The 24,874-nt window shown below is 40.0% G+C and overlaps 3 protein-coding genes across 3 annotated transcripts; all 3 read left to right on the top strand.

Moving 5' to 3' along the window:
- The first annotated feature begins 673 nt into the window (after positions 1–673).
- creg1 (cellular repressor of E1A-stimulated genes 1) lies at positions 674–5,762 on the top strand. Its single transcript, XM_088074153.1, has 4 exons — positions 674–1,047; positions 2,977–3,096; positions 3,193–3,306; positions 4,309–5,762. The coding sequence occupies exons 1-4, from the start codon at positions 682–684 to the stop codon at positions 4,393–4,395; spliced, it is 687 nt and encodes a 228-aa protein (XP_087930279.1). The 5' UTR covers positions 674–681; the 3' UTR covers positions 4,396–5,762.
- Positions 5,763–6,399: 637 nt separating this feature from the next.
- cd247 (CD247 molecule) lies at positions 6,400–16,786 on the top strand. The gene is made up of 8 exons (XM_042512845.2): positions 6,400–6,525; positions 13,104–13,201; positions 13,288–13,332; positions 13,420–13,482; positions 14,491–14,526; positions 14,658–14,714; positions 15,139–15,168; positions 15,286–16,786. Exons 1-8 carry the CDS (start codon positions 6,465–6,467, stop codon positions 15,346–15,348), a joined length of 453 nt encoding a protein of 150 aa, XP_042368779.1. The 5' UTR covers positions 6,400–6,464; the 3' UTR covers positions 15,349–16,786.
- Positions 16,787–17,119: 333 nt separating this feature from the next.
- On the top strand, positions 17,120–23,219 carry dnajc27 (DnaJ (Hsp40) homolog, subfamily C, member 27). Its single transcript, XM_042513131.2, has 7 exons — positions 17,120–17,676; positions 18,797–18,879; positions 19,208–19,277; positions 19,685–19,849; positions 19,948–20,070; positions 20,199–20,359; positions 21,210–23,219. Exons 1-7 carry the CDS (start codon positions 17,590–17,592, stop codon positions 21,340–21,342), a joined length of 822 nt encoding a protein of 273 aa, XP_042369065.1. The 5' UTR covers positions 17,120–17,589; the 3' UTR covers positions 21,343–23,219.
- Positions 23,220–24,874: the final 1,655 nt, after the last annotated feature.

Raw genomic sequence — 24,874 nt, 5'->3', positions numbered from 1 at the left:
CGCTGCCTTCATTTATGGGGCGCCCGCTTTACACACTCAGCCACCGGACGCCCCAAAAACACGCTTTTTTTTATCGTTAGCTGTTGTCAGAATTTTCAGATTTTTTGAGTGATAAAAAAAATCCAAATCCAAAAACTTTTGACTCTAATATGACAACAGAAAGAAGAATTTTGAACTCTCACTTCATCCAATGTTCAGATTTATAACCTAGAAATGTATAGGAAGAGTATGTGTTTAATTAGATGATGTCTTTTTTGCATATTTAACCCTTTAAAACCTGAGTTATTTCTAGTGATTCTCCCTTTGTTAAAGCCACCTTTCAGGTCATTTGTTCGTCACTTTCACAGTTATCTTCGCTGTTTTTACTTCAGCAGTTTGCAGGACATTTGAAGTTGACGGCTCCTTTTTTTCTGACAGAAATCAAAACCGTTTTCTTCGGTTTCAGAGGTTGAAGTGATTGTCTGAACGCAGCATGTCGGTGCAGGCTTCAAAGAGTTAAACAGAACATTCAGAAAATAAATGAAGTCTGCCGATAAATATCTGATCTCAGAAAAGTTTCCTCATTCACCTCAACTGTGTAACCATCATTTCTGCTCTTATTTTGAAATCCCAAGGCGGATGTTGAGCACGGGGAAGGACTTCCTGTTTGGTCGGTCTTTTATTGTGGAACTCACAGACCGGATGTCCCCGTGTTGTTTATATCCTGTCCTCCGGATTCTCACCACTTGTCCTCTGTCTCTGAAGCCGACCATGAGCGCTTCTCTGCGGGCTCCGTGTCTGCTGCTGCTCGGCCTCCTGCTCTCCGGCTCCTCCGGGTCCTCCCGGGTCCGGGTCCGGATCCCTCCTCACGACCAGGTGGCCCGGGTGGCCCGCTTCGTGGCTCACCAGTGTGACTGGGGCTCCCTGGCCACCTTGTCCTCGCACCCCCCGCTGCAGGGCCGGCCCTTCTCCAACACCTTCAGCCTCAGCGACGGGCCGCCGGGCTCCGGGACCGGCGTGCCCTACCTGTACCTGACCCGCATGGAGGTCTCCGTCCAGGACCTGCAGGTAAACACCCGACAACACCCGATGATACCCGACAACACCCGGGACTATCGTACAAGTTTATCTAGAGTCCCGCAGAGTGCAGACTGTGTTTTACTGGTCAGAACAAACAAACAAACAAACAAACAAACAAACAACACTGCGTCATGAAAACTTTAAGGATATATTTTATAAACAAAATATTATTTCAAACTCTTTCAAAAAAAAAAATCAAATAAAAATGTATCTGCAACTTTTATCATTATTGTATTATTATTTCTAAACTTTTATTGAATGATAATGATGTTTGTTTTTAACCCCTTGACTCCGTTTTCTCCTGCTGCGTTCAGACGCTTTTCACAAACATTTCAACCTCTGAAACCGGAGAAAACCGGTTTGATTGTCAAAAACAGGAAGAAAAAACGAAAACATCATGAGGAACTTGATAAATAACATCCTGCAGACTGACAAAATGAAAATGATCTGGATGCATCATCATCATCATCATCATCATCATCATCATCATCATCATCATAACTCCAAAACTTCAGAAAAGTAGAAAACTTCATAAATCTCTTAATAACATATTGAAACATTTTAACACTTTCTTGAGGTCATTTTCTTCCGTTTTTTCTCCATCTTTCTTTTTTCGGGTCATTTTTATTTTCTTGTACTTTTCAAAATGATTTCTTCTTTCTTTATCTCCTTCTCATGTTTTCCAGAGATTTTGAGCAAAAGTTTCTGTGTTTCAAAGGGTTAAACTGGCAAAAAGTAAATGTACAATCCCTAAAATAATAATAATAATTTATAATAATTTTCTTTTCATCCAACATTGAAGATTTTTTTATTAAATACTAAACATTTCTTCCAAAATGTTTAAAATAGTTTTAAACATTTTCAATCGACTTATTTTCATCGACTTTATTTTTATTTTCTTACATTATTTTTTTACACAATAATGTAAGAAAAAAGTAAAGTTTGGCTCAGAGATCAACATAAAACAGTCATTACGATCATTAATAAAGGATCACAGACTTTTTTTCAGTGTAAAACAAACTGACCAGAATCACTTTAATGTTCCTTTAACATTTCTGTATTTTAGTGTTACGTAAAGACTGAAATGTGTGAGTTCATTTTTGTGTTTTATGAAAAGTTATGAAAACAGTCAGCAGGTTTTTATGTAACAGCAGAGGCCATGACTCAGCACTTCCTCCAAACGGTGATTCAGCAGGTTTTCAGTCACATGTCAGAGTCATGTGACTGATGAAGCTCACAGAGGCGACTCAGCAGAAACAGGCGCTTTAATGGGCGTGTGAATGCTGAGCTCGAGTCTCTGTGAAGTTAAAATGTGCTGAAAAGCTGCAGAAACATTCAAACAACTTTATTCAAACTATTTTTGTTTCACACAAAGCTGAAAAGCTTCATTTGAAACTATTTAAACAGATTAATAATCAATAAAAATATCAATCAAAATCAGCCGAACACAAGAATCTACACACGGAAAAAAGCCTGATCCAGCTGTGTCCACATACGCTGTCTCACTGTCTGTCCCCTCAGCTGTCTGTGTGTGTCCCCTCAGCTGTCTCACTGTCTGTCCCCTCAGCTGTCTCACTCTCTGTCCCCTCAGCTGTCTCACTGTCTGTCCCCTCAGCTGTCTGTGTGTGTCCCCTCAGCTGTCTCACTGTCTGTCCCCTCAGCTGTCTCACTGTCTGTCCCCTCAGCTGTCTGTGTGTGTCCCCTCAGCTGTCTCACTGTCTGTCCCCTCAGCTGTCTGTGTGTGTCCTCTCAGCTGTCTCACTGTCTGTCCCCTCAGCTGTCTCACTGTCTGTCCCCTCAGCTGTCTCACTGTTTGTCCCCTCAGCTATTTCACTGTCTGTCCCCTCAGCTGTCTGTGTCTGTTCAGTTAGCTGTCTGTGTGTGTCCTCTCAGCTTTCTTTCTGTGTGTCCCCTCAGGTGGACCCGCGGGCGTCCCTGTCCATGTCTCTGGCTCAGACAGATTACTGCAGACAGCAGGGCTTCGACCCTCAGAGTCCTCTCTGCGCTCACATCATCCTGTCAGGATCTGTGCTGGAGGTACACACACACACACACACACACACACACACACCTGTGTCTCCAGGTGACCCGTCACATGTCCCCATCTCATGTCCCTGTCCCCCTGGTGTCCAGATTAACGGGACGGAGGCTGACTTTGCTAAGAAGTCTCTGTTCAGTCGACACCCGGAGATGATCGACTGGCCGTCCGACCACGGCTGGTTCTTCGCCAAGTTCAACATCACACAGGTACAAATACTACTGATACTACTGAGAGTACTACTACTGACACCAATACACCTGACAGCACTACTATTAATATCACTACTTCTGCTAATAATAAAACTGTTGATCACAGCTGGTTCTCTCAACACCACACAGGTATTAATACTGCAAAAATTACTACTATTGCTGATACTAATACTACAAATACTGCTGATACTACTGAGAGTACGACCATTCATACTACCACTAGTGCTAATAATACCAATCATGGCTGGTTCTTCATCAAATTTATCATCACACAGGTACAAACACTGCAAATACTACTACCACTACTACTTTTGATACTAATATTACAAATACTACTGAAACTACTGAGAGTACTACTACTACAAGTACTTCTAAGACTGTTACTCATAGTAATAATGATCACAACTGGTTCCTCACCACGTTCAACATCGCACAGGTACTAATACTACATATACTACTACAGCTGATACTAGTACTACAAACACTACTTATACAACTGAGTGTACTACTACTACTACTACTACTACTACTGCTACTAACAATAATAAAACTACTGATCACAGCTGGTTCTTCGCCAAGTTCAACATCACACAGGCACAAATACTACTGAGAGCACTAATACTATGAGTACTAATACTACTACTACTACTGATGCTAATGCTACAAATGCTACTGATACTACTACTACTACTGCTACTTATAATAACAAAACTACTGATCACAAATCTTGGCCAAATTCACATCACACGGGTACAAATACTAAAAGTACTAGTACTGCAAGTATTAATACTATGTATACTATTACTACTTCTGATACTACACATACTAATACCTCTACTACTACTGCTACTTATAACAATAAAACTACTGAGCACAGCTGGTTCTTTGCCAAGTTCAACGTCAGATTCAGCGAACAGACCTCGTATTGGTCCACGCGTCAGAGTCATCAGCCAATCAGAGGGCAGGACGTGACGATAATACTGCATCTCCATGTTTCAGGTTTGGGTGTTGGATTATTTTGGCGGGGTGAAGACGGTCACTCCTGAAGAATACTTCCAGGCCTCGCTGCATACCAAACACCACTGACACCCACTGCTGCTGCTGGGTGTTGTAGTTCTGTTTTTCCTGTTTGTAGTTCTGCTGGACGACAAAAAGAGGAATTATTTTACTCTCAGGTTTCTGCTGTTAATCAAAGTGTAACTGTGTGTGAGCGTGTGCAGTACTGCAGTCTGACCTCCAGAGAGAGCTGATGATCAACAAACCTGTTAACTTAAAGTCTGTCTTTGTGCAGCTCGACTTACCAAACTCATGATCAACAAACCTGTTAACTTAGTCTGTCTGTGTGCAGCTCGACTTACCAAACTCATGATCAACAAACCTGTTAACTTAAAGTCTGTCTGTGTGCAGCTCGACTTACCAAACTCATGATCAACAAACATCCCGTTAACTTAAAGTCTGTCTGTGTGCAGCTCGACTTACCAAACTCACGATCAACAAACCTGTTAACTTAAAGTCTGTCTGTGTGCAGCTCGACTTACCAAACTCATGATCAACAAACATCCCGTTAACTTAAAGTCTGTCTGTGTGCAGCTCGACTTACCAAACTCATGATCAACAAACCTGTTAACTTAAAGTCTGTCTTTGTGCAGCTCGACTTACCAAACTCATGATCAACAAACCTGTTAACTTAAAGTCTGTCTGTGTGCAGCTCGACTTACCAAACTCATGATCAACAAACATCCCGTTAACTTAAAGTCTGTCTGTGTGCAGCTCGACTTACCAAACTCATGATCAACAAACCTGTTAACTTAAAGTCTGTCTGTGTGCAGCTCGACTTACCAAACTCCACTCAATAAAACTCACATCTAAGGTCATTTGACTAAAAACAACAAAGAGCACTTTTAAGTTAAGTTTAAGCAAATCAGAGTTCAGATAAATATTTCAGACTGTTTGGATCAAATTTTTACACATCATTAAATTACAGATAATCTTTTCTTTAGCTTTGATAATTATTATCACTTAAAGTGATTCTTACTGAAAGATAACCCCCAAGGTTTTGATTCTTCACTAATGACTACATCTCCCATGAGTCTTAGCTGTCAGCAGGGTGTAAATCTTATTTCACTTTATTGATTAAAAGAAAACCTTTAATTCACATTTATTTTTTGTGTATTTGTTTAGCTGTGAACGCTCATTAAGCTTAAAATATGAGCGGAAAACAAAAAATAATGTTTCAAAAACAAAAAATAGATACATAATGAGGGGCGGGGCTTGTAGAGCGCGGGGCGGGGCTTCACCTCGTCTCTTTGTGCCTTAAAATATCATTTTAATCTCCACTAACGACACTTCGCTCCTTCCTGATGTGAAACTTTTTTAATAACTCGCTGTGAAATTAGATTTTTGAGACAATGTTAATGATAATTTGTTTAAATAAAGTTTGTTTAAAAACCAAATTGCTCCTTTTTAATCTTTAGTGTATTTGTTTTTGTATTTTTTAACTTTTTTGTAGGTTTATTAAAAATTTACTTATGTCATTAATAAAAACATCAAACTCCATGCCCAGGAAACACGGGAGGACAAACTGTAAAAAAACAGGTAAGATTTCATATTTTACAGATTTTCAGTGTTTGTTTGTTTTTTAATTATTACTATTATTATTTTGTTGTTCTGGGTGTTTTGAATTTTTGTTTAGCAATTTTGGCTTTTAAACTTGAGTAATTTGTTTTGTGTTACTTTTTCTGTCAGAGATTAAAGGTCATATTGTTATATTATTATATTGATTTTTTTATGTAAGAGTTTTCTCATAAATGAAACTGAAATAATGAATAATGACTTAAAACGCTTGTTTTTTCTTTAACAGGACACTTTTACTCAGATTCACGTTTTTGATTTTCGGAAACTTCAGAGAAGAAAAGACGGCGACAGAAACGAAGGAGCTGATGTGTTGACAAGTTTGTCTTCGGTTCATGTGTGCAGGCGTGTTTTTGATGTGTGGTTTTGTGTGTAAGCAGGTTACTGTTGGTATGAAATGTGTCATCTGTGTGTGTGTGTGTGCGTGTGTGTGTGTGTGTGTGTCACCTGTGACGGCAGCTCCTCACCACTTCCTGTTCCACTCAGCGACAACGACAGCAGAAGAAGAAGCTTCAGTTGACGAGATGGATCCGCAGACGTGGATGTGTGGTGTCCTGCTCCTCGCCGCCGTCTTTCCTCCCACAGGTAAGATCCATCACACTCTCAGAGAACATTTAACGTCCAGAACGTTTACCTTGAGGTTCTGCAGAGAACGTTAACCTCGGATCCTCAGAGCTTCAGTCGCCTGCTCACTTCCTGTGTCACTTTATCTCGTTTTAAACAAAGTTCATCATCGACAGAAACAAGATTTTTAAATCTGAGTCTTCGACGAAAAGCAGCCGAGTTTTCAATGTTTTCTAAAAGTTTCCTTTTTAAAAATCGTGTTGATGAAGACATTTTTCCCAGATCACCGTCAGCAGAGCCTGAGACGTTCCTCTGAGGTCTGTTAACCCACAGACAATCCTCTGCCCTTCAGCTCGTCTGAACACATTTAAAATATAAATGCTCTTTTTTATTATTAAGTATATTTAATCAGTAAATAAATGAGTGTGAGCGTGGATGTAAACTCCGTCTGTGGCTTCGATCAAACGGCCGCAGTTCGTTACAGTCGGCCATCTTGTTTTTATCGGCGTGTTAGCTCGTTCAGCTAACTGCTAATCAGCACCGTGCTAAGGGTGTTAACATGTTAGCTAACCACTGATGTGTTAGCATCACCGACCGAAGACGTCAGCTAGGTTTACTAAAATAAATAATAATAATATAAGAATACACATATTTGAGTTGTTGAATTCAGGTGTTTAATTGAAGATTTAATTTTTTTTGTGTTTTTTTTGTGCATCCTTTAAAAAAAGTCCTTCTGGTGTCATTAGAGGACAGAAACGTCCAAACCCCAAACTGCCTTAAAATATAATAATACTATGTCAAATATTTATTAAAAAATAACATTATTTTCCACTTTCACTGAGTTAAACCTTTGTTTGTTTTTTTTAACCAGATGTTTCTGTAATTTTTGAGTTAAGAAAAAATTATTTAGTGGATTTTTTTTTAAATTTCTGACTGACTGAATCTGATTTTACAGATTTAAAGGACAGATTAAGTTTAGTATTTATATTATATATATTAGTTATTAGTATTTAAATTTTCTCTCTGCAGTAAAAACGTGTGAATGTGACACTTAGGTGTGATAGCTGATGTGTGTGAGGGGTTCTTTGTGTTGTACAACATGTTGTAACGTGTGTGAATGTGACCCTCAGTGTGATTCACTCTGACACTGTGTGAATCTGCTCGTCGCGGAGTGTCAGTCAGTTAATGATCTAATATCAGGTGTTTTTTTGTGAGAAACTGTCGGAGCACAAACTGCGAGCAGCTCAGGAAGCAGCTCGGGGGTTTGATCATGTGACCTGCGGTGACTGAGACACACTGGCTGTTTCCACTCCTCAACACACACACACACACACACACACACACACACACACACACACTGCAGCTGCACACACACACACACACACACACACACACACACACTGCAGCTGCACACACACACACACACACACACACTGCAGCTGCACACACACACACACACACACACACTGCAGCTGCACACACACACACACACACACACTGCAGCTACACACACACACACACACTGCAGCTGCACACACACACACACACACACACACAGACACACAGGGTAGTGTTACTGAAACAGGCATCAATAACTGATGTTCAGATCAATATTAATGTTCAGTTTGCTGTTGAGGTTAAATCAGTGACCGATGATGTTTCAGCCGTCTGCAGTGACGGGGTTAAAAACAGCTCAAACGTTACATCACCGTCAGTATTTAACCTCACGGGAACATTATTAGAAATGATAAACAGCCTTGAAATGTTCTTTGAACGGTAGATTAAAATATTTTCTTCAAAACATAATTACAACCTGTAGGGAACATTAGTCAATGTTGTGGGAACATTCCCTGCTAGCTGGGGAGGGAACTTTCCAAAATTGACCAGAACTTTTTCACATTGTTGTTGTTGTTGTTGTTGTTGTCGTTGGAGGTTAGAGGAGGTTGTTTTGTTGTTGTTGTTGTTGTTGTTGTCGTTGGAGGTTAGAGGAGGTTGTTTTGTTGTTGTTGTTGTTGTCGTTGGAGGTTAGAGGAGGTTGTTTTGTTGTTGTTGTCATTGGAGGTTAGAGGTTGTTGTTGTTGTTGTCGTTGGAGGTTAGAGGAGGTTGTTTTGTTGTTGTTGTTGTTGGAGGTTAGAGGAGGTTGTTTTGTTGTTGTTGTTGGAGGTTAGAGGAGGTTGTTTTGTTGTTGTCGTTTGAGGTTAGAGGAGGTTGTTTTGTTGTTGTCGTTGGAGGTTAGAGGAGGTTGTTTTGTTGTTGTCGTTGGAGGTTAGAGGTTGTTGTTGTTGGAGGTTAGAGGTTGTTGTTGTTGTTGTCGTTGGAGGTTAGAGGAGGTTGTTTTGTTGTTGTTGTTGGAGGTTAGAGGTTGTTGTTGTTGGAGGTTAGAGGTTGTTGTTGTTGTTGTTGTCGTTGGAGGTTAGAGGAGGTTGTTTTGTTGTCGTTGGAGGTTAGAGGTTGTTGTTGTCATTGGAGGTTAGAGGAGGTTGTTTTGTTGTTGTCGTTGGAGGTTAGAGGTTGTTGTTGTTGTTGTCGTTGGAGCTTAGAGGAGGTTGTTTTGTTGTTGTTGTCGTTGGAGGTTAGAGGAGGTTGTTTTGTTGTTGTCGTTGGAGGTTAGAGGTTGTTGTTGTTGTCGTTGGAGGTTAGAGGAGGTTGTTTTGTTGTTGTCGTTGGAGGTTAGAGGTTGTTGTTGGAGGTTAGAGGAGGTTGTTTTGTTGTTGTCGTTGGAGGTTAGAGGTTGTTGTTGTTGTCGTTGGAGGTTAGAGGAGGTTGTTTTGTTGTTGTTGTTGTTGGAGGTTAGAGGTTGTTGTTGTTGTTGTCGTTGGAGGTTAGAGGAGGTTGTTGTTGTTGTTGTCGTTGGAGGTTAGAGGAGGTTGTTTTGTTGTTGTCGTTGGAGGTTAGAGGTTGTTGTTGTTGTCGTTGGAGGTTAGAGGTTGTTGTTGTCATTGGAGGTTGTTTTGTTGTTGTTGTCATTGGAGGTTAGAGGTTGTTGTTGGTGTTGTCGTTGGAGGTTAGAGGTTGTTGTTGTTGTTGGAGGTTAGAGGAGGTTGTTTTGTTGTTGTCGTTGGAGGTTAGAGGTTGTTGTTGTTGTCGTTGGAGGTTAGAGGAGGTTGTTTTGTTGTTGTCGTTGGAGGTTAGAGGTTGTTGTTGTTGTTGTCGTTGGAGGTTAGAGGAGGTTGTTTTGTTGTTGTCGTTGGAGGTTAGAGGTTGTTGTTGTTGTCGTTGGAGGTTAGAGGAGGTTGTTTTGTTGTTGTTGTTGTCGTTGGAGGTTAGAGGTTGTTGTTGTTGTCGTTGGAGGTTAGAGGAGGTTGTTTTGTTGTTGTTGTCGTTGGAGGTTAGAGGAGGTTGTTTTGTTGTTGTCGTTGGAGGTTAGAGGTTGTTGTTGTTGTTGTTGTCGTTGGAGGTTAGAGGAGGTTGTTTTGTTGTTGTTGTCATTGGAGGTTAGAGGTTGTTGTCATTGGAGGTTAGAGGAGGTTGTTTTGTTGTTGTCGTTGGAGGTTAGAGGTTGTTGTTGTTGTTGTCGTTGGAGGTTAGAGGTGGTTGTTTTGTTGTCGTTGGAGGTTAGAGGTTGTTGTTGTCATTGGAGGTTAGAGGAGGTTGTTTTGTTGTTTTCGTTGGAGGTTAGAGGTTGTTGTTGTTGTTGTCGTTGGAGCTTAGAGGAGGTTGTTTTGTTGTTGTTGTCGTTGGAGGTTAGAGGTTGTTGTTGTTGTCGTTGGAGGTTAGAGGTTGTTGTTGTTGTCGTTGGAGGTTAGAGGTTGTTGTTGTCGTTGGAGGTTAGAGGTTGTTGTTGTTGTTGTTGTTGGAGGTTAGAGGAGGTTGTTGTTGTTGTCGTTGGAGGTTAGAGGTTGTTGTTGTTGTCGTTGGAGGTTAGAGGTTGTTGTTGTTGTTGTCGTTGGAGGTTAGAGGTTGTTGTTGTCGTTGGAGGTTAGAGGAGGTTGTTTTGTTGTTGTTGTCGGAGGTTAGAGGTTGTTGTTGTTGTTGGAGGTTAGAGGTTGTTGTTGTTGTTGTCGTTGGAGGTTAGAGGTTGTTGTTGTTGTTGTCGTTGGAGGTTAGAGGAGGTTGTTTTGTTGTTGTTGTCGTTGGAGGTTAGAGGTTGTTGTTGTTGTTGTCGTTGGAGGTTAGAGGTTGTTGTTGTTGTCGTTGGAGGTTAGAGGTTGTTGTTGTCGTTGGAGGTTAGAGGTTGTTGTTGTTGTTGTTGTCGTTGGAGGTTAGAGGTTGTTGTTGTTGTTGTCGTTGGAGGTTAGAGGTTGTTGTTGTTGTTGTTGTTGGAGGTTAGAGGAGGTTGTTGTTGTTGTCGTTGGAGGTTAGAGGTTGTTGTTGTTGTCGTTGGAGGTTAGAGGTTGTTGTTGTTGTTGTCGTTGGAGGTTAGAGGTTGTTGTTGTCGTTGGAGGTTAGAGGTTGTTGTTGTCGTTGGAGGTTAGAGGAGGTTGTTTTGTTGTTGTTGTCGGAGGTTAGAGGTTGTTGTTGTTGTTGGAGGTTAGAGGTTGTTGTTGTTGTTGTCGTTGGAGGTTAGAGGTTGTTGTTGTTGTTGTCGTTGGAGGTTGTTTTTGAGTGGACGCTGACGTTCAAGTTGAGCAGCAGATTATTAGAGAAGAGCAGCCGTGTTTATTTTGGAAGTTTCACACAGGAAGTAGTTTGTGGTGATAAGGAGCTTCTGGTTCATGTTTCCACGCCACCCGAAATCAAATGTCTCCGATGTCACTGATGTCTCCTATGTCTCTGATCTCTCAGATGTCTCTGATAGTCTCCTATGACTCCGATGTCTCTGATGTATCCTATATTTCTGACGTCTCCTATGTCTCTGATGTGTCTGATGTCTCCTATGTCCCTGATGTCTCTGACGTCTCCAATGTCTCTAACGTCTCTGATATCTCCCATGTCTCTGATGTCTCCGATGTCTCTGATCTCTCAGATGTCTCTGACGTATCCTATGTCTCTGACGTCTCCTATGTCCCTGATGTCTCTGACGTCTCTGACGTCTCCTATGTCTCTAATGTCTCTGATATCTCCCATGTCTCTGATGTCTCTGATGTCTCCAGTGTCTCAACTGATGGCACTTGAAGGACTCGTTGAATACAGTTTTAGACCATCAGGGTCGGTGGACTCCTCAGGCCTCAGTCTCAAGAGGTTTGCAGCATCGTCGTCCTCACCAATAACCATTGATGTCTCTGCATATTCTCTCACAGTCTGTCCCGCCATCTATAGTCACACCTGCGGACAAATACGTCCAGATGTTAATAAGGTTTTGACTGCGACTTAAAAGACCGTCACTCTTTTTACTGGATCTACCCGATAATGTCTTTGATCCCTCCCATGCCTGCTTCATATGACCAGTTACTAATTTTCCCTCCCCTCTTTAGAATAAAACAGACGCAGCCTTGATTTCATTTCGACAGCTTTTTAGCTGTTTTGACACCCGTGACTTATTGTTTGGAAAAATGTTGACAGTTTTAGTTTGAGTTGTAGTCTCTTCACAGAGCTGAACATGTGATGCGATAGTGTCCCTGAGTTCATCAGAGTCTGGGCAGGACCGAAAGACGATATCCCCGTTAGTCTCTCCGGAGCAGTCGCTCAGCTCCACACACCTGGATTTGGTGGGGGACTGGTTCCACCCTCCTTACCAGAGCTTTAAATTTGGTTAAGAGATGGATTACACTGTGGTCCGATTCCTGAGGGGAGGTCTGCATGTGGTTTTAAACGCATCAGGGCTATTTCCATAACAGCGATCAATAGTTCAGTGTAGGCGAGTGGGCGGAGGGTAGGCACGTGTTCCGAATAACAACGGGCTGGTCTGCAGAGCGGCTGACAGCATTATCGTAGCTCTCGGCGAGTCTCTTCCTGCAGCGTCGTCGTTCGGCCCCGGCACTAAGTGACACGACGGTGGTCTGGAGATAAAAGGTCTGAAGGTGTGTGCACACTTGCTCTGGTGCACATTATCGTGTGACCACAAACACGTACAGCCCTCCGTTGCTGATCGAGACGCGCTGCTCTCGTCCGTCTCATTGAGGTGGATCCAGCCGGACTCGGAGCTGCACGGCGTTCTTGAAGCCAAGTTTCTGTAAAGCAGACAAGGTCGTTCTGCCTGAAGTCACGGTCACGTTTAGCTCTCAGCACGAGTTCATCCAGCTTGTTGTTTACCGAGTGCACGTTTGACAGGAAATGACGGCTGATGGAAATCTGCTCCGGCGTTGCCAAAGTCGACGTCTCACACCGCCTCTTGAGCCGCGCTTTCCTGTCTTTCTTTCGCCTCTCTGACCGTCCATCAGGCCGATGGATTTCATGACAGTGTGTGGGTAATTTTACGGAAAACAACCCACCTGTTGGCGGCGGTGACAGCAGGCGCTCTCGCGTGTAGGTGACGCCGTCCTGTCGGACCGTGCCATTGCTCTCTGGCGCAAACGCCAAGATGCAAATAAGTGTCCAAAACAGCCAGTTTCATAGTGAAGGCGAAGTATAATCCACATCAGACCGAGGAACTGCTCCGAACACGTTATAAAAACCCAAAAACGACAGACCTACGTTTACATTTTCACTCATTATTTGTATTTATTAAAAGGGTTTTTGATACTAACCGTGGTTCTGTTCCCTCTGCCCGTGTGCTCAGCGGCGGGGTCGATGTATGACCCCCAGGTCTGCTACGTCCTGGACGGGTTCCTCGGCCTCTACGGACTCATCATCACCGGCATGTTCATCAAGGAGAAGGTACTTTATTTTGACGGCACTTCCTGTCTCTGCCTGAGTGTCCTTCTGTTGTCCGTCAGTGTTTTATTCTGGTGAATATTTTGCAGTTCTTCAGGCCCAAAGGAAAGCCGACGGAGGAGAGCCTCTACAGCGTGAGTCCTCACTTCCTGTCCTCTACTTCCTATTGGTTGGTTTTCCACAGTAAGAGCTGTTAATGTGTGTCTCTGTGGTGCGTTCAGGACCTGAGGGGTCAGGATACCGGAGGGTACGCCCCGCTGATGAGGGACCCCGAGAGGGCCCGGGTGAGTCACACTTACTTCTGTCTTCAGCAGGGCTTTTATTCTGAAACTTTTGTGAGTCTTTCTCTGGTTCTCCCAACGTTCTTTAAGGAACCTTTAAAAAACTTAACAGCAGCTCCATCAGATTATAAAAGAACTCTGACAGATTCTCCAGGAACCGAAACCAGAACAAAAACAAAAACAACAACAAAACAACAAAAACAACAACAAAACAACAAAACAACAAAAACAACAAAATAACTGCTGAATCATCTCTAATTAAATTAAATTAATGTTAATTAAATTACCATTAAGTAACTAACATTAAGTACGTAACTTTATTCAAAGTAACTTAACGTTAAGTATGTGGTTTTATATAAGTACATAATTTTACATAAATCACAAATCTTTATGTGAAGTAACTTTATTTTAAACGCGTAACTCTGTGTGAATTACGTAACTTAACATTTAATACCTAACTTAACGTTAAGTACGTACATTTATGTTAAATATTTAACTTAACGTTAAGTACGTACATTTATGTTAAATATTTAACTTAACGTTAAGTACGTACATTTATGTTAAATATTTAACTTAACGTTAAGTACGTACATTAATGTTAAATATTTAACTTAACGTTAAATACGTACATTAATGTTAAATATTTAACTTAACGTTAAGTACGTACATTTATGTGAAATATTTAACTTTACATGAAGTACATACATTTATGTTAAATATTTAACTTTACGTTAAGTGCATACATTTATGTTAAATATTTAACTTTACGTTAAGTGCATACATTTATGTTAAATATTTAACTTTACGTTAAGTACATACATTTATGTTAAATATTTAACTTTACGTTAAGTACATAACTGTACATGAACTAACATTACATTAAGTGACTTCACATTAAAAATGTAATTTTTCTCAAGCAGAACCTGATGATTTCTGATGACTTTTTATTTTTTTGTGATTATTTCTGATTATTTCTGATTATTTTGGATTATTTCGGATGTTTGTCTGTAGAACCGCAGGATGGCCGACGATGACTCCACCTACACGGTGATTATTGATTTCCCTCTGCTCCTTTAAAGAATTTTCTATAAATAAACGTCAGATTTAAAAAGTGAATTTTATTGATAATGGATTGATCAGAAACAGTTTAATAAATTGTGATTTCTTCAAACTTTCAGCACCTGAACAAAAGTTCTGAGGGAGAATATAAAGAACTTCCTGTCAACAAACGAGAGGTACAGAACTGATGATTGATTTGATTATTGATTATTGATGTTTGATCTGATTATTGATGATTGATGTTTGATCTGATTATTGATGATTGATCTGATTATTGATGATTGATCTGCTTATTGATGACTGATTTGATTATTGATGATTGATGTTTGATCTGATTATTGATGATTGATGATTGATCTGATTATTGATGATTAATGTTTGATCTGATTATTGGTTATTGATGATTGATCTGATTATTGATGATTGATGTTTGATCTGATTATTGATGATTGATGATTGATCTGATTATTGATGATTGATCTGATTATTGATGATTGATGTTTGATCTGATTATTGATTATTGATGATTGATCTGATTATTGATTATTGATGATTGATCTGATTATTGATGACTGATTTGATTATTGATGGTCGTTTCAGCGTCAGAGGAAGAACGAGAAGGTGTACCAGGTGAGTCAGTGACCTGCTGTCAACGTGTCATCATGTCACCTCTAAATACAGGTGTGTGTGTGTGTATTAACGTGTGTGTGTGTGTGTGTGTGTGTGTGTGTGTGTGTGTGTGTTCAGGATCTGAGCTCGGCCACCAGAGACACTTACGACTCCCTGCAGATGCAGCCGCTCAGCCGCTAACGCTGCCGCCGCCTCACTTCCTGTCTGCCTCTCAGACGTCCTGTTTGTGTCGCCACGGCGACAACAAACAGTCGAAATCATTTTTATTCCATCCATCGTTCTGATCCGAAAACAGAAATCTGTTTTTTATTTTTAGCTTCACTTTCTTTTAAAGGCATTTTTAAGGGGATAATTAAGGAACTGTAATATTTTAAGGGATTATTTTGGATTATTTTTAGAAACCATCTTTAATTAATTAATTTATCATCATTTAACCCAAAATTACGCCCTTATTTTTAAGAAAACCTTAATTTAAAAAATTGATGTCCTTTTAAGGGATTTTTACTTCTCTAAAACCCCTTAACGTTCACAGAAAACCGTTGGAAATAAAATATTAAATCCACACGAGCTGCAGTAAAGTTATATGAATATAAATGTAGCTGTCTGTTTGTCAGGTGGAGAGGGATCACAGTTATTGATCACCGATCAGCTGATAATGTCATGTAATCATGTGATTTATAAATATGTTTAAAATCATTATTTTCTCCTGCGTCAAAACATCGAACGTCACTGACAGAGTTTATTGGTCAATAACTCGTATTTTTTGATTACTGATGTGAGTGTAAATACACAAAAATACATTCTGTTGCAGTATTGATACTTTGGTGAAACAATGAGCAGTTTTTCAGCTTAAAAGCCTCTAAAGTGCTGTTTGTTTTATTATTTTTTATCATCTTAAATTTCTCTTTTAGTTGAGCTGCACCAAAATTTAACAATAAAAACAGACAAAATAGAAAGTGTCAGAAAAGAGAAATATTTTTTCATGCTGCTTCTGTTTTTAACTTCTTCTTTTTTTTTTTTTATTAATTTCAGCTCATTTTAATTAAATCGCTGCAGTTTTGTTTTCTGTTTTTTTTAAATGTCCTTCTGGGAAATGGGAAATCTTTGATCAAAACATCTGTTGTCTAAAACAAAAGCCGTCTTTAAAGGAAACAGAGGGAATTTAAACATTAGCTAGCTGCTTAAAAAAAATCAAAATCAATAAATCTAAAACAATAAAGTTTATTAAACTTATTGGATTATTGTGAATTCGACAGTTAAATTAGTTTTTTTTGTATTTATTTTAACATTTAAAAGCAGAGCTCTGGAAAATTTTATTGTGAAATTAAATCAGTGTTTCCTGCAGCCTGATGTTTATTTTTATGCTTTATTTGATCTTATCTGTTTTATAGATTTTTGCTTAAAATGATTTCAGTCTGCAGTTTTTAGTGTTTTTTTAAGTCTTTTCAGTGTCTTGTCGGTCTGAACAGACTCATAAAGAATTAAAAAATATTCAGACTTCTGTTCAGTTGTTCTGATATTTTCCTGAGAATTTGTTCGTTTATGAAAACGATTTTTATTGTTCATGTTTGTGCTTTTTGAGCTTTTTTTCTGACATTAAAATGTTTCAATAAATCCACATGAAGGCAGGCCAGAGTGATATTTTACACACCTCCAACAAAAACTGTTTCTCACACAAAAACACACACATATGTGTGTGTGTGTGTGTGTGTGTGTGTGTATGTGTGTGTATATATATATATGTACAAAAAACTTTTTTTTAAATACTTTTTGGGTAATATTCGGCTTATCTCTTTTAGTCGTTGCGTGTTTCCTCCTCTGTGTTTTTTTCGGGTCGCAGAGGGTTAATGTTTGTGCGTAAAGGAATTAATTTTGAACCATATGTATTTTATTGTGTAACGGTGCCTGCTGGAACATTTATTTTGAAAAGACGGAAGTGTGGCTCGGCCTAAAACCCCACAGAAGAAGAAGAAAAAGAGGGGGCGGAAGTGGTGTTTTCGTCTCAAACAGCTGGTTAGCATGTCGGACTAAGAGGCAAACTGGCCCGCGCTGTTTCTGCCATTTGTTAAAATGTAAACCGTCGTTAACTTTAGCATCAGAGCTATAGCTGAAACGATGCGGCGCCGCTAATTTATCCCCAAATTATTCCGTTTGAGAGCCGCTCGAACAAACAGTTGCGCCACTAACTGCTAACGGCTAGCTCTGTTAGCCTCAACAATAAACACACAGCCGTTAGCCTTCTGTTAGCTTCCCGTTAGCCTCCTGTTAGCTTCCCGTTAGCTTCCCGTTAGCCTCCTGTTAGCTTCCCGTTAGCCTCCCGTTAGCCTCCCGTTAGCCTCCCGTTAGCCTCCTGTTAGCTTCCCGTTAGCCTCCTGTTAGCTCCCCGTTAGCCTCCTGTTTGCCTGCCGTTAGATTTTAAAGATGGAGACAAACGCTCCGAAGAGGAGAGACAACAAGAAGTCTCTGCGCGTGAAGGTGATCAGTTTGGGGAACGCGGAGGTGGGAAAGGTGAGTCATCGCAGACCAAAGCGCGGGTTAAATTCAGCCACTTTTAGCCTGTTTGTGTCCGTGTGACGCTGCGAGCTGCGCTGAAAACGTTGAAGAGCTGCTGTTGTCGGAGCTGAAATCAGCTGTTCATTAATCAACATTGCTATAAAAGTGTTTACATGTGAAGAGAGCTTCTCTGTGAATGTTTCTGTGCTGTTGGTTTCTGTGTTTTTGACGTATTTCAGCCGCTTTCCCGCCGCTCTCTCCGACACCAGAGTTCCTTTAAAAATGCGCTAATTTAGTTTTTCTGTGTTTATTTTTAATATTGAACTCACAGTGTTTCACCGACCAACACGTGTTCAGAAAGATCAATATGTCCTCTGACACTCGGCAGATCAGTCGCCTCTGAATATCGATAGTAACTCGTGTTGTACTATTAATGTTAATTCTGCTGTCCAGATTTAACCATTTGAGATCTGAGCACTGGATTTCTTTTCAAAACAAGAAAAAGACTTTGAGCACCAATAGAACAAATTACCCCCAAAATTTAGGAGAAATAAGAAAAAGTACAACCCCACCCCGAAAATAAGTTAGGTAAACACAGAATAAGAAATAGTGAAAAGTACAAAAACAAAAACTCACAATTTTGTGTAACGAACGAAAATAGATAGTAAAGAGGCAAACTGTGTTTGGTGATTATGGGCTTTATAAATAAAATTGACTTGACGAGGAAAAAAGTACAAAAAATAATTTAAACTTATTCCAAATCAGAAAGAAGAAATAGGAAAATTTAAAAGAAGAAATAGAAAGTAAAAAAAAGTGAAATTTAGTTTAAAAACAAAGAAATGGGAAAATTTACAAAAACTAAATGAAATTTAGTGAAATAAAAAAAAATAATCTGAAATTTAGTGAAAAATAAGAAATGGGAACATTTACAAAAATAACTGAAATTTAGTATGTTAATAAAATATTAATTGAATTAATTATTAATTAAATATTAATTGATTGTAATCATGATAGTTATATGTAGTTTTTCCATAGTTTTTCTTGTTTTCCAGTTGGCAGGTGTGTCAGCTTCAGTGATCTCTAACTGGCTGTAACTCTGGAGTGTGATGGTTTCTGCGTCTGATTGATGTTTTAGAGCTGCATCATCAAACGTTACTGCGAGAAGAGGTTCGTCCCCAAATACCTGGCTACGATCGGCATCGACTACGGCGTCACCAAGTGAGCTCTCATCTCCTGTCACTGCGCCTTCTCTCCTGCAGCTTTTCTCCTGCACGTTTTCTCCTGCAGCTTTTCTCCTGCAGCTTTTCTCCTGCACGTTTTCTCCTGCAGCTTTTCTCCTGCAGCTTTTCTCCTGCACGTTTTCTCCTGCAGCTTTTCTCCTGCAGCTTTTCTCCTGCACGTTTTCTCATGCAGCTTTTCTCATGCACGTTTTCTCATGCACGTTTTCTCCGGTTACGGTTGCTGACCTGCTGTTGTTTTTTTGACATTTTGTTGTTTACGTGTTGTTTACATGTTGTTTACGTGTTGTTTACGTGTTCCTCTTCAGAGTTCAGGTCCGCGACAGAGAAATCAAAGTGAACATCTTTGACATGGCCGGCCATCCGTTCTTCTACGAGGTCAGTCACTTTATTGATTTCTGGCTATTTCTACGGAAAACTTAATTTTTTGTGGAGATTTTGTTTTTAAGAAAAATAATTTTAAATAAAAAATGTTTTTTGTCGAACTCAATATTTTGTCATTTAATTTTTGGCAATTTTTTATCAAGAATGTAGTTGTTGTTGTTGTTTTTTTAAGAAAATGGATTTTGAAGGCACGTTTTTTTTTTCTTAGATTCTTGAAATGCATGTTTTCTAAGAAAAAAATTGCCAAAATCCCACCTTTTATTCCAGACAGAAACTAAAACAGAAATTATGGTTGGATTTTAAACGCATCATGTGAGTGTGAATGTTAAATGTTTGAAAAAAAAATATTTTAAAGTTTGGAGGCATGGTCCACTGAGCTCTTCTTCTGTGGTTGTGTTCAGGTGCGTAACGAGTTCTATAAAGACAGTCAGGGCGTGCTGCTGGTGTACGACGTCGGCCTCCGCGAGAGCTTCGACGCCCTCGACAGCTGGCTCGGAGAGATGAAACAGGAAATGGGCTCTCAGGCCAACATGGACAGCATCGTGTTTGTCGTCTGCGCCAACAAGGTGAGATCCACCAATCAGAGCGCTTACAGAGGTCAAGCAACAGAGCGTTGGCAGGTAAACGGTTGTGTGTGTGTGTGTGTGTTTGTCCGTCCTCTCAGGTGGACCTGACGAAGCGACGCGTGGTGGACGAGGGGGAGGGGCGTCTGTGGGCGGAGTCCCGAGGCTTTCATTACTTTGAGACATCAGCGCAGAGCGGCGAGGGCATCAACGAAATGTTCCAGGTAGGCGGTGCTCCGAGCTCACAGTTTACTGGTCACTGGTCCCGCATCGAGTTCACGGCGTGTGCTCGATGCGTGTGCTTGATGCGTGTGCTCGATGCGTGTGCTCGATGCGTGTGCTCTGTCTCCAGGCCTTCTTCTCCTCCATCACTGACATGTGCGAGAATGGCGGGAAGCGGCCCGTGTCCGAGGTCAGCGTGGGTTTCACCAAAGAGCAGGCCGACACCATCCGACGCATCCGCAACAGCAAAGACTCATGGGACATGCTGGGAGTCAAACCTGGAGCCACAAGGTACCTTAACACATGCACACACACGTGCGCACGCACGCACACACACACACACGCATTTATATATACATACAGTATACGTGTATATATATATGTGCGTATATATACACACACACATATACATTTATATATACATACAGTATACGTGTATATATATATGTGCGTATATATACACACACACATATACATTTATATATACATACAGTATACGTGTATATATATATGTGCGTATATATACACACACACATATACATTTATATATACATACAGTATATGTGTATATATATGTGTATATATACACACACACATACATATGTATGTATATAAAATGTCGTTATATGAAGATTAGTGAGACACTCTTTGATGACGTGAATCATCTGGTTCGTTTTTAATATTTTATAACTGAATAACAAACTAAATTTATATAACAAAAAATTTGCAAAATGACTAAAAGTAATAAATAAACTGAATAACTAAAAAAAGGTTTTTAATCGAAGTGATATCATCTGTCAATATAACTTTAATATAGTTTCAACATTAAACAAATACATATTTACAGTATATTTCCATGATGAGGTCAGGATTGTATTTCTTCTCTGTTACAGTTTTAATAATCGTAATGATAATAATTATGGTACATTTTGCTGTTATAATGAGTCATAATAATACTAATAATAATACTATATTGACTGTTATAATGTAGAGTAATAATACTACTACTAATAATAATAATACTATATTGACTGTTTATAGTGTTGCGTAATAATAATAACAAAATATTTATGAAATATTTATATTCTGGCGGTGGCTGGTCTCTGCTGTCTGACGTTGGTTCCCGTCTGCGTGTTTCCAGGGAGGAAGTGAATAAGGCGTACAGGAAGTTGGCGGTCCTGCTGCACCCTGATAAGTGCGTGGCGCCGGGCTGCGAGGACGCCTTCAAGGCGGTGGTGAACGCTCGCACGTCTCTGCTGAAGAACATCAAATAACAGCCAGCGGAGCCGGACACGGACTGACCAATCACAGTGTTTGTTTATTTATTTATTTATGTATTTATTGACGTCTCGTGTGCCATGCTGCTCGCCACAGTGCTGTCTGCCAACGTTACCAGTTTAACCTGTTCATCACACGCACGCTCCAAACCGGTCCTGCGGTCCTGTACGGAGGACCATCAGTGCCCGACACGGGGAGTATGGAGGACTGTTAGTGCCACAAGAGGAGAAAAAATCACCTCTGAGATTACAGTCAGAATTCTGACATGTTTATATGGTTATGATCAGAAAATATGTATAAATGTTTGGATTCTGAGAAACAAAAAGTGTTTTACACATGTTGTGTAGTCTGTGTAACTAAAGTTAGAATTCTGAGAATCAAGTCCACATTTTATTTAACTAAAATCAAATTTAGAAAAAAAGTCAAATCCAGAGTTTAAATCTCAATTCTGAGATTACAGTCCACATTCTTTTAAAGTCTAAAATGTGAGAATATAAATGCGAGAGCTCAAAATTAAAAAAAAATAAAACAGTGACAGAATCTGAAGAGTAAATTTCCCAAAAAGAAGTTTAAGAAGTTTTATGTCTCTGAACAAAGTCGACATTCTGAAATTAAATCAGCAATTTAAGTGATATTTGTTGTGACAAAAATAAAATAATAGATTGAGCAGAATTTTAATTTATCGCCAGTTTGGAGGAAAAACGGTCGTTATCATCAGAAAAGATTGTTTCCAAATTTAAAAGATCTGTCGCAAAGATTAAAGTGAGAATATTCAAACATTTACATTAATGTCAGATTTTAGGGAAAAATAAAAAAGTTAAAACTCTGAAAATGTAAAAGTCAGAATTTAAAATTATCTTTTTTCTTCAGGATTCTGACGTTAATCTCAGACGTCAAACATTGGTCTTTTCGTGTGTGTGTGTGTGTGTGTGTGTGTGTGTGTGTGTGTGTGTGTGTGTTGATGACATCATGGGGTCAGAGGTCGAGCAGATTTGAGATATTTATAAACTTTTATGAGACGTTTTAATCTGTTCAAACGCTGATTCGTGTTAATCTGCGTTCTGTCGCCAAATCTGAACAAACTGATCGTCTCTACTCGTCAAAATGCAGATTTATTTATTTATCATGTTTATTATTGATCATGTTTACTTTTTTTAATATTTTCCGTCTGTCAAAACCACAAACTCCTCACAAACAAACTTTTTTAATGCACCATATTCAAAACACAAAATGTAAAACAAAAAACAAACAGAAACAAACAAACAAACACATTTATTTTTTTATTCATATGTGTTTATCAGTTATTCCATACATACCCCGGAATTATTTAGAAAACAACAACAAAAAACAACAACAACACTGCAAACAAGACAAGAAAAATAAACAACAAAAGACAAAAACATGACAATAAACAACAATATACAAACAATAAACATTATATAAAAATAATAAACACAGAACAATATATAAACAGTAAATGTCATAGAAAAATTTACAAATAAACAACAATATACAAATAATAAACAACAATATACAAATAATAAACAACAATATACAAATAATAAACAACAATATGCATACAACAGTTTACAAATAATAAACAATATACAAACAGTAAACAATCATATACAACTCGACATCCCAGTGGTCCTCCACTGATGACCTCACCAGCTCCTGGCTGCTGATTGGTCAAGGCATGTTCCCTCGATCCGTTCCCTTAAACATCCTGTTTTCTTTCTTCAGATTCCTTAATTTGTTTTCTGTAGTCGCAGATTCACTCACCTTCTCAAACATTTTTATAAAATTTTGCCCTTATCAGTGTTTCCGTTTCTGTCATTTTTTTAGCTTCTAAAATAAACGAGTTCCCACAAAGTTTTGATGTGTTCCACTACATTATTTGTTCCCTAAATTCCTAATTTGGTCCCTCAAGATCTTTTTGTTGAAAATGTTTGATTTTTTTCATTAATCTGCACTTCTTTCATTTTTTAAAATGTAAATTGCTCTTATTTCAAATGAAAAATGTGTTCCCTGAAGTGACTCTTAGTATTGAATAAGTTCCCTCAAACTTTTTTAAATTTGTTCCCTTAAATTATAAAAAAATATTACATTAACATTATAAAATTATATTTATTGACAGAAAATGTTGTGCTTGTAGTTAAAAATAAAAAGGTGAAGGTGATCGTGTGAACGCTGGAGTCTGCAGGTGATCGTGTGAACGCTGTGGAGTCTGCAGGTGATCGTGTGAACGCTGGAGTCTGCAGGTGATCGTGTGAACGCTGTGGAGTCTGCAGGTGATCGTGTGAACGCTGGAGTCTGCAGGTGATCGTGTGAACGCTGGAGTCTGCAGGTGATCGTGTGAACGCTGGAGTCTGCAGGTGATCGTGTGAACGCTGGAGTCTGCAGGTGATCGTGTGAACGCTGTGGAGTCTGCAGGTGATCGTGTGAACGCTGGAGTCTGCAGGTGATCGTGTGAACGCTGGAGTCTGCAGGTGATCGTGTGAACGCTGGAGTCTGCAGGTGATCGTGTGAACGCTGGAGTCTGCAGGTGATCGTGTGAACGCTGAGGAGTCTGCAGGTGATCGTGTGAACGCTGGAGTCTGCAGGTGATCGTGTGAACGCTGGAGTCTGCAGGTGATCGTGTGAACGCTGAGGAGTCTGCAGGTGATCGTGTGAACGCTGAGGAGTCTGCAGGTGATCGTGTGAACGCTGGAGTCTGCAGGTGATCGTGTGAACGCTGTGGAGTCTGCAGGTGATCGTGTGAACGCTGGAGTCTGCAGGTGATCGTGTGAACGCTGTGGAGTCTGCAGGTGATCGTGTGAAGGCAGTGGAGTCTGCAGGTGATCGTGTGAACGCTGGAGTCTGCAGGTGATCGTGTGAAGGCAGTGGAGTCTGCAGGTGATCGTGTGAAGGCAGTGGAGTCTGCAGGTGATCGTGTGAACGCTGGAGTCTGCAGGTGATTGTGTGAAGGCAGTGGAGTCTGCAGGTGATCGTGTGAACGCTGGAGTCTGCAGGTGATTGTGTGAACGCTGGAGTCTGCAGGTGATCGTGTGAACGCAGTGGAGTCTGCAGGTGATTGTGTGAATGCTGGAGTCTGCAGGTGATCGTGTGAATGCTGGAGTCTGCAGGTGATCGTGTGAACGCTGGAGTCTGCAGGTGATCGTGTGAACGCTGGAGTCTGCAGGTGATCGTGTGAACGCTGGAGTCTGCAGGTGATCGTGTGAACGCTGGAGTCTGCAGGTGATCGTGTGAACGCTGGAGTCTGCAGGTGATCGTGTGAACGCTGTGGAGTCTGCAGGTGATCGTGTGAACGCTGGAGTCTGCAGGTGATCGTGTGAACGCTGGAGTCTGCAGGTGATCGTGTGAACGCTGGAGTCTGCAGGTGATCGTGTGAACGCTGGAGTCTGCAGGTGATCGTGTGAACGCAGTGGAGTTTTAGAGTAAAAAGTTGTTGTAGATTTGTAAGTATTTATAGACAGGACATTTTTAGAAAAGGAATTTTTGTAGAGTGATTAGTTTTTACAAAATGAG

The sequence above is a fragment of the Plectropomus leopardus genome, chromosome 24 (genome assembly GCF_026936395.1).
Source record: "Plectropomus leopardus strain MGB_pleo_1.0 chromosome 24, ASM2693639v1, whole genome shotgun sequence".
NCBI lineage: Eukaryota > Metazoa > Chordata > Actinopteri > Perciformes > Serranidae > Plectropomus > Plectropomus leopardus.
Note: the sequence above shows the minus strand (reverse complement) of the source record. Positions and strands in the feature narration are given on the sequence as shown.

Coding starts and splice junctions, on each gene's coding strand:
- creg1 (XM_088074153.1), top strand. CDS start 682: ATGTCCCCGTGTTGTTTATATCCTGTCCTCCGGATTCTCACCACTTGT. Junction 3,097..3,192: donor TGTCAGGATCTGTGCTGGAG/GTACACACACAC, acceptor CCTGGTGTCCAG/ATTAACGGGACGGAGGCTGA. Junction 3,307..4,308: donor CCAAGTTCAACATCACACAG/GTACAAATACTA, acceptor TCCATGTTTCAG/GTTTGGGTGTTGGATTATTT.
- cd247 (XM_042512845.2), top strand. CDS start 6,465: ATGGATCCGCAGACGTGGATGTGTGGTGTCCTGCTCCTCGCCGCCGTC. Junction 13,202..13,287: donor GCATGTTCATCAAGGAGAAG/GTACTTTATTTT, acceptor AATATTTTGCAG/TTCTTCAGGCCCAAAGGAAA. Junction 13,483..14,490: donor GGGACCCCGAGAGGGCCCGG/GTGAGTCACACT, acceptor GTTTGTCTGTAG/AACCGCAGGATGGCCGACGA.
- dnajc27 (XM_042513131.2), top strand. CDS start 17,590: ATGGAGACAAACGCTCCGAAGAGGAGAGACAACAAGAAGTCTCTGCGC. Junction 18,880..19,207: donor ATCGACTACGGCGTCACCAA/GTGAGCTCTCAT, acceptor GTTCCTCTTCAG/AGTTCAGGTCCGCGACAGAG. Junction 19,278..19,684: donor GCCATCCGTTCTTCTACGAG/GTCAGTCACTTT, acceptor GGTTGTGTTCAG/GTGCGTAACGAGTTCTATAA.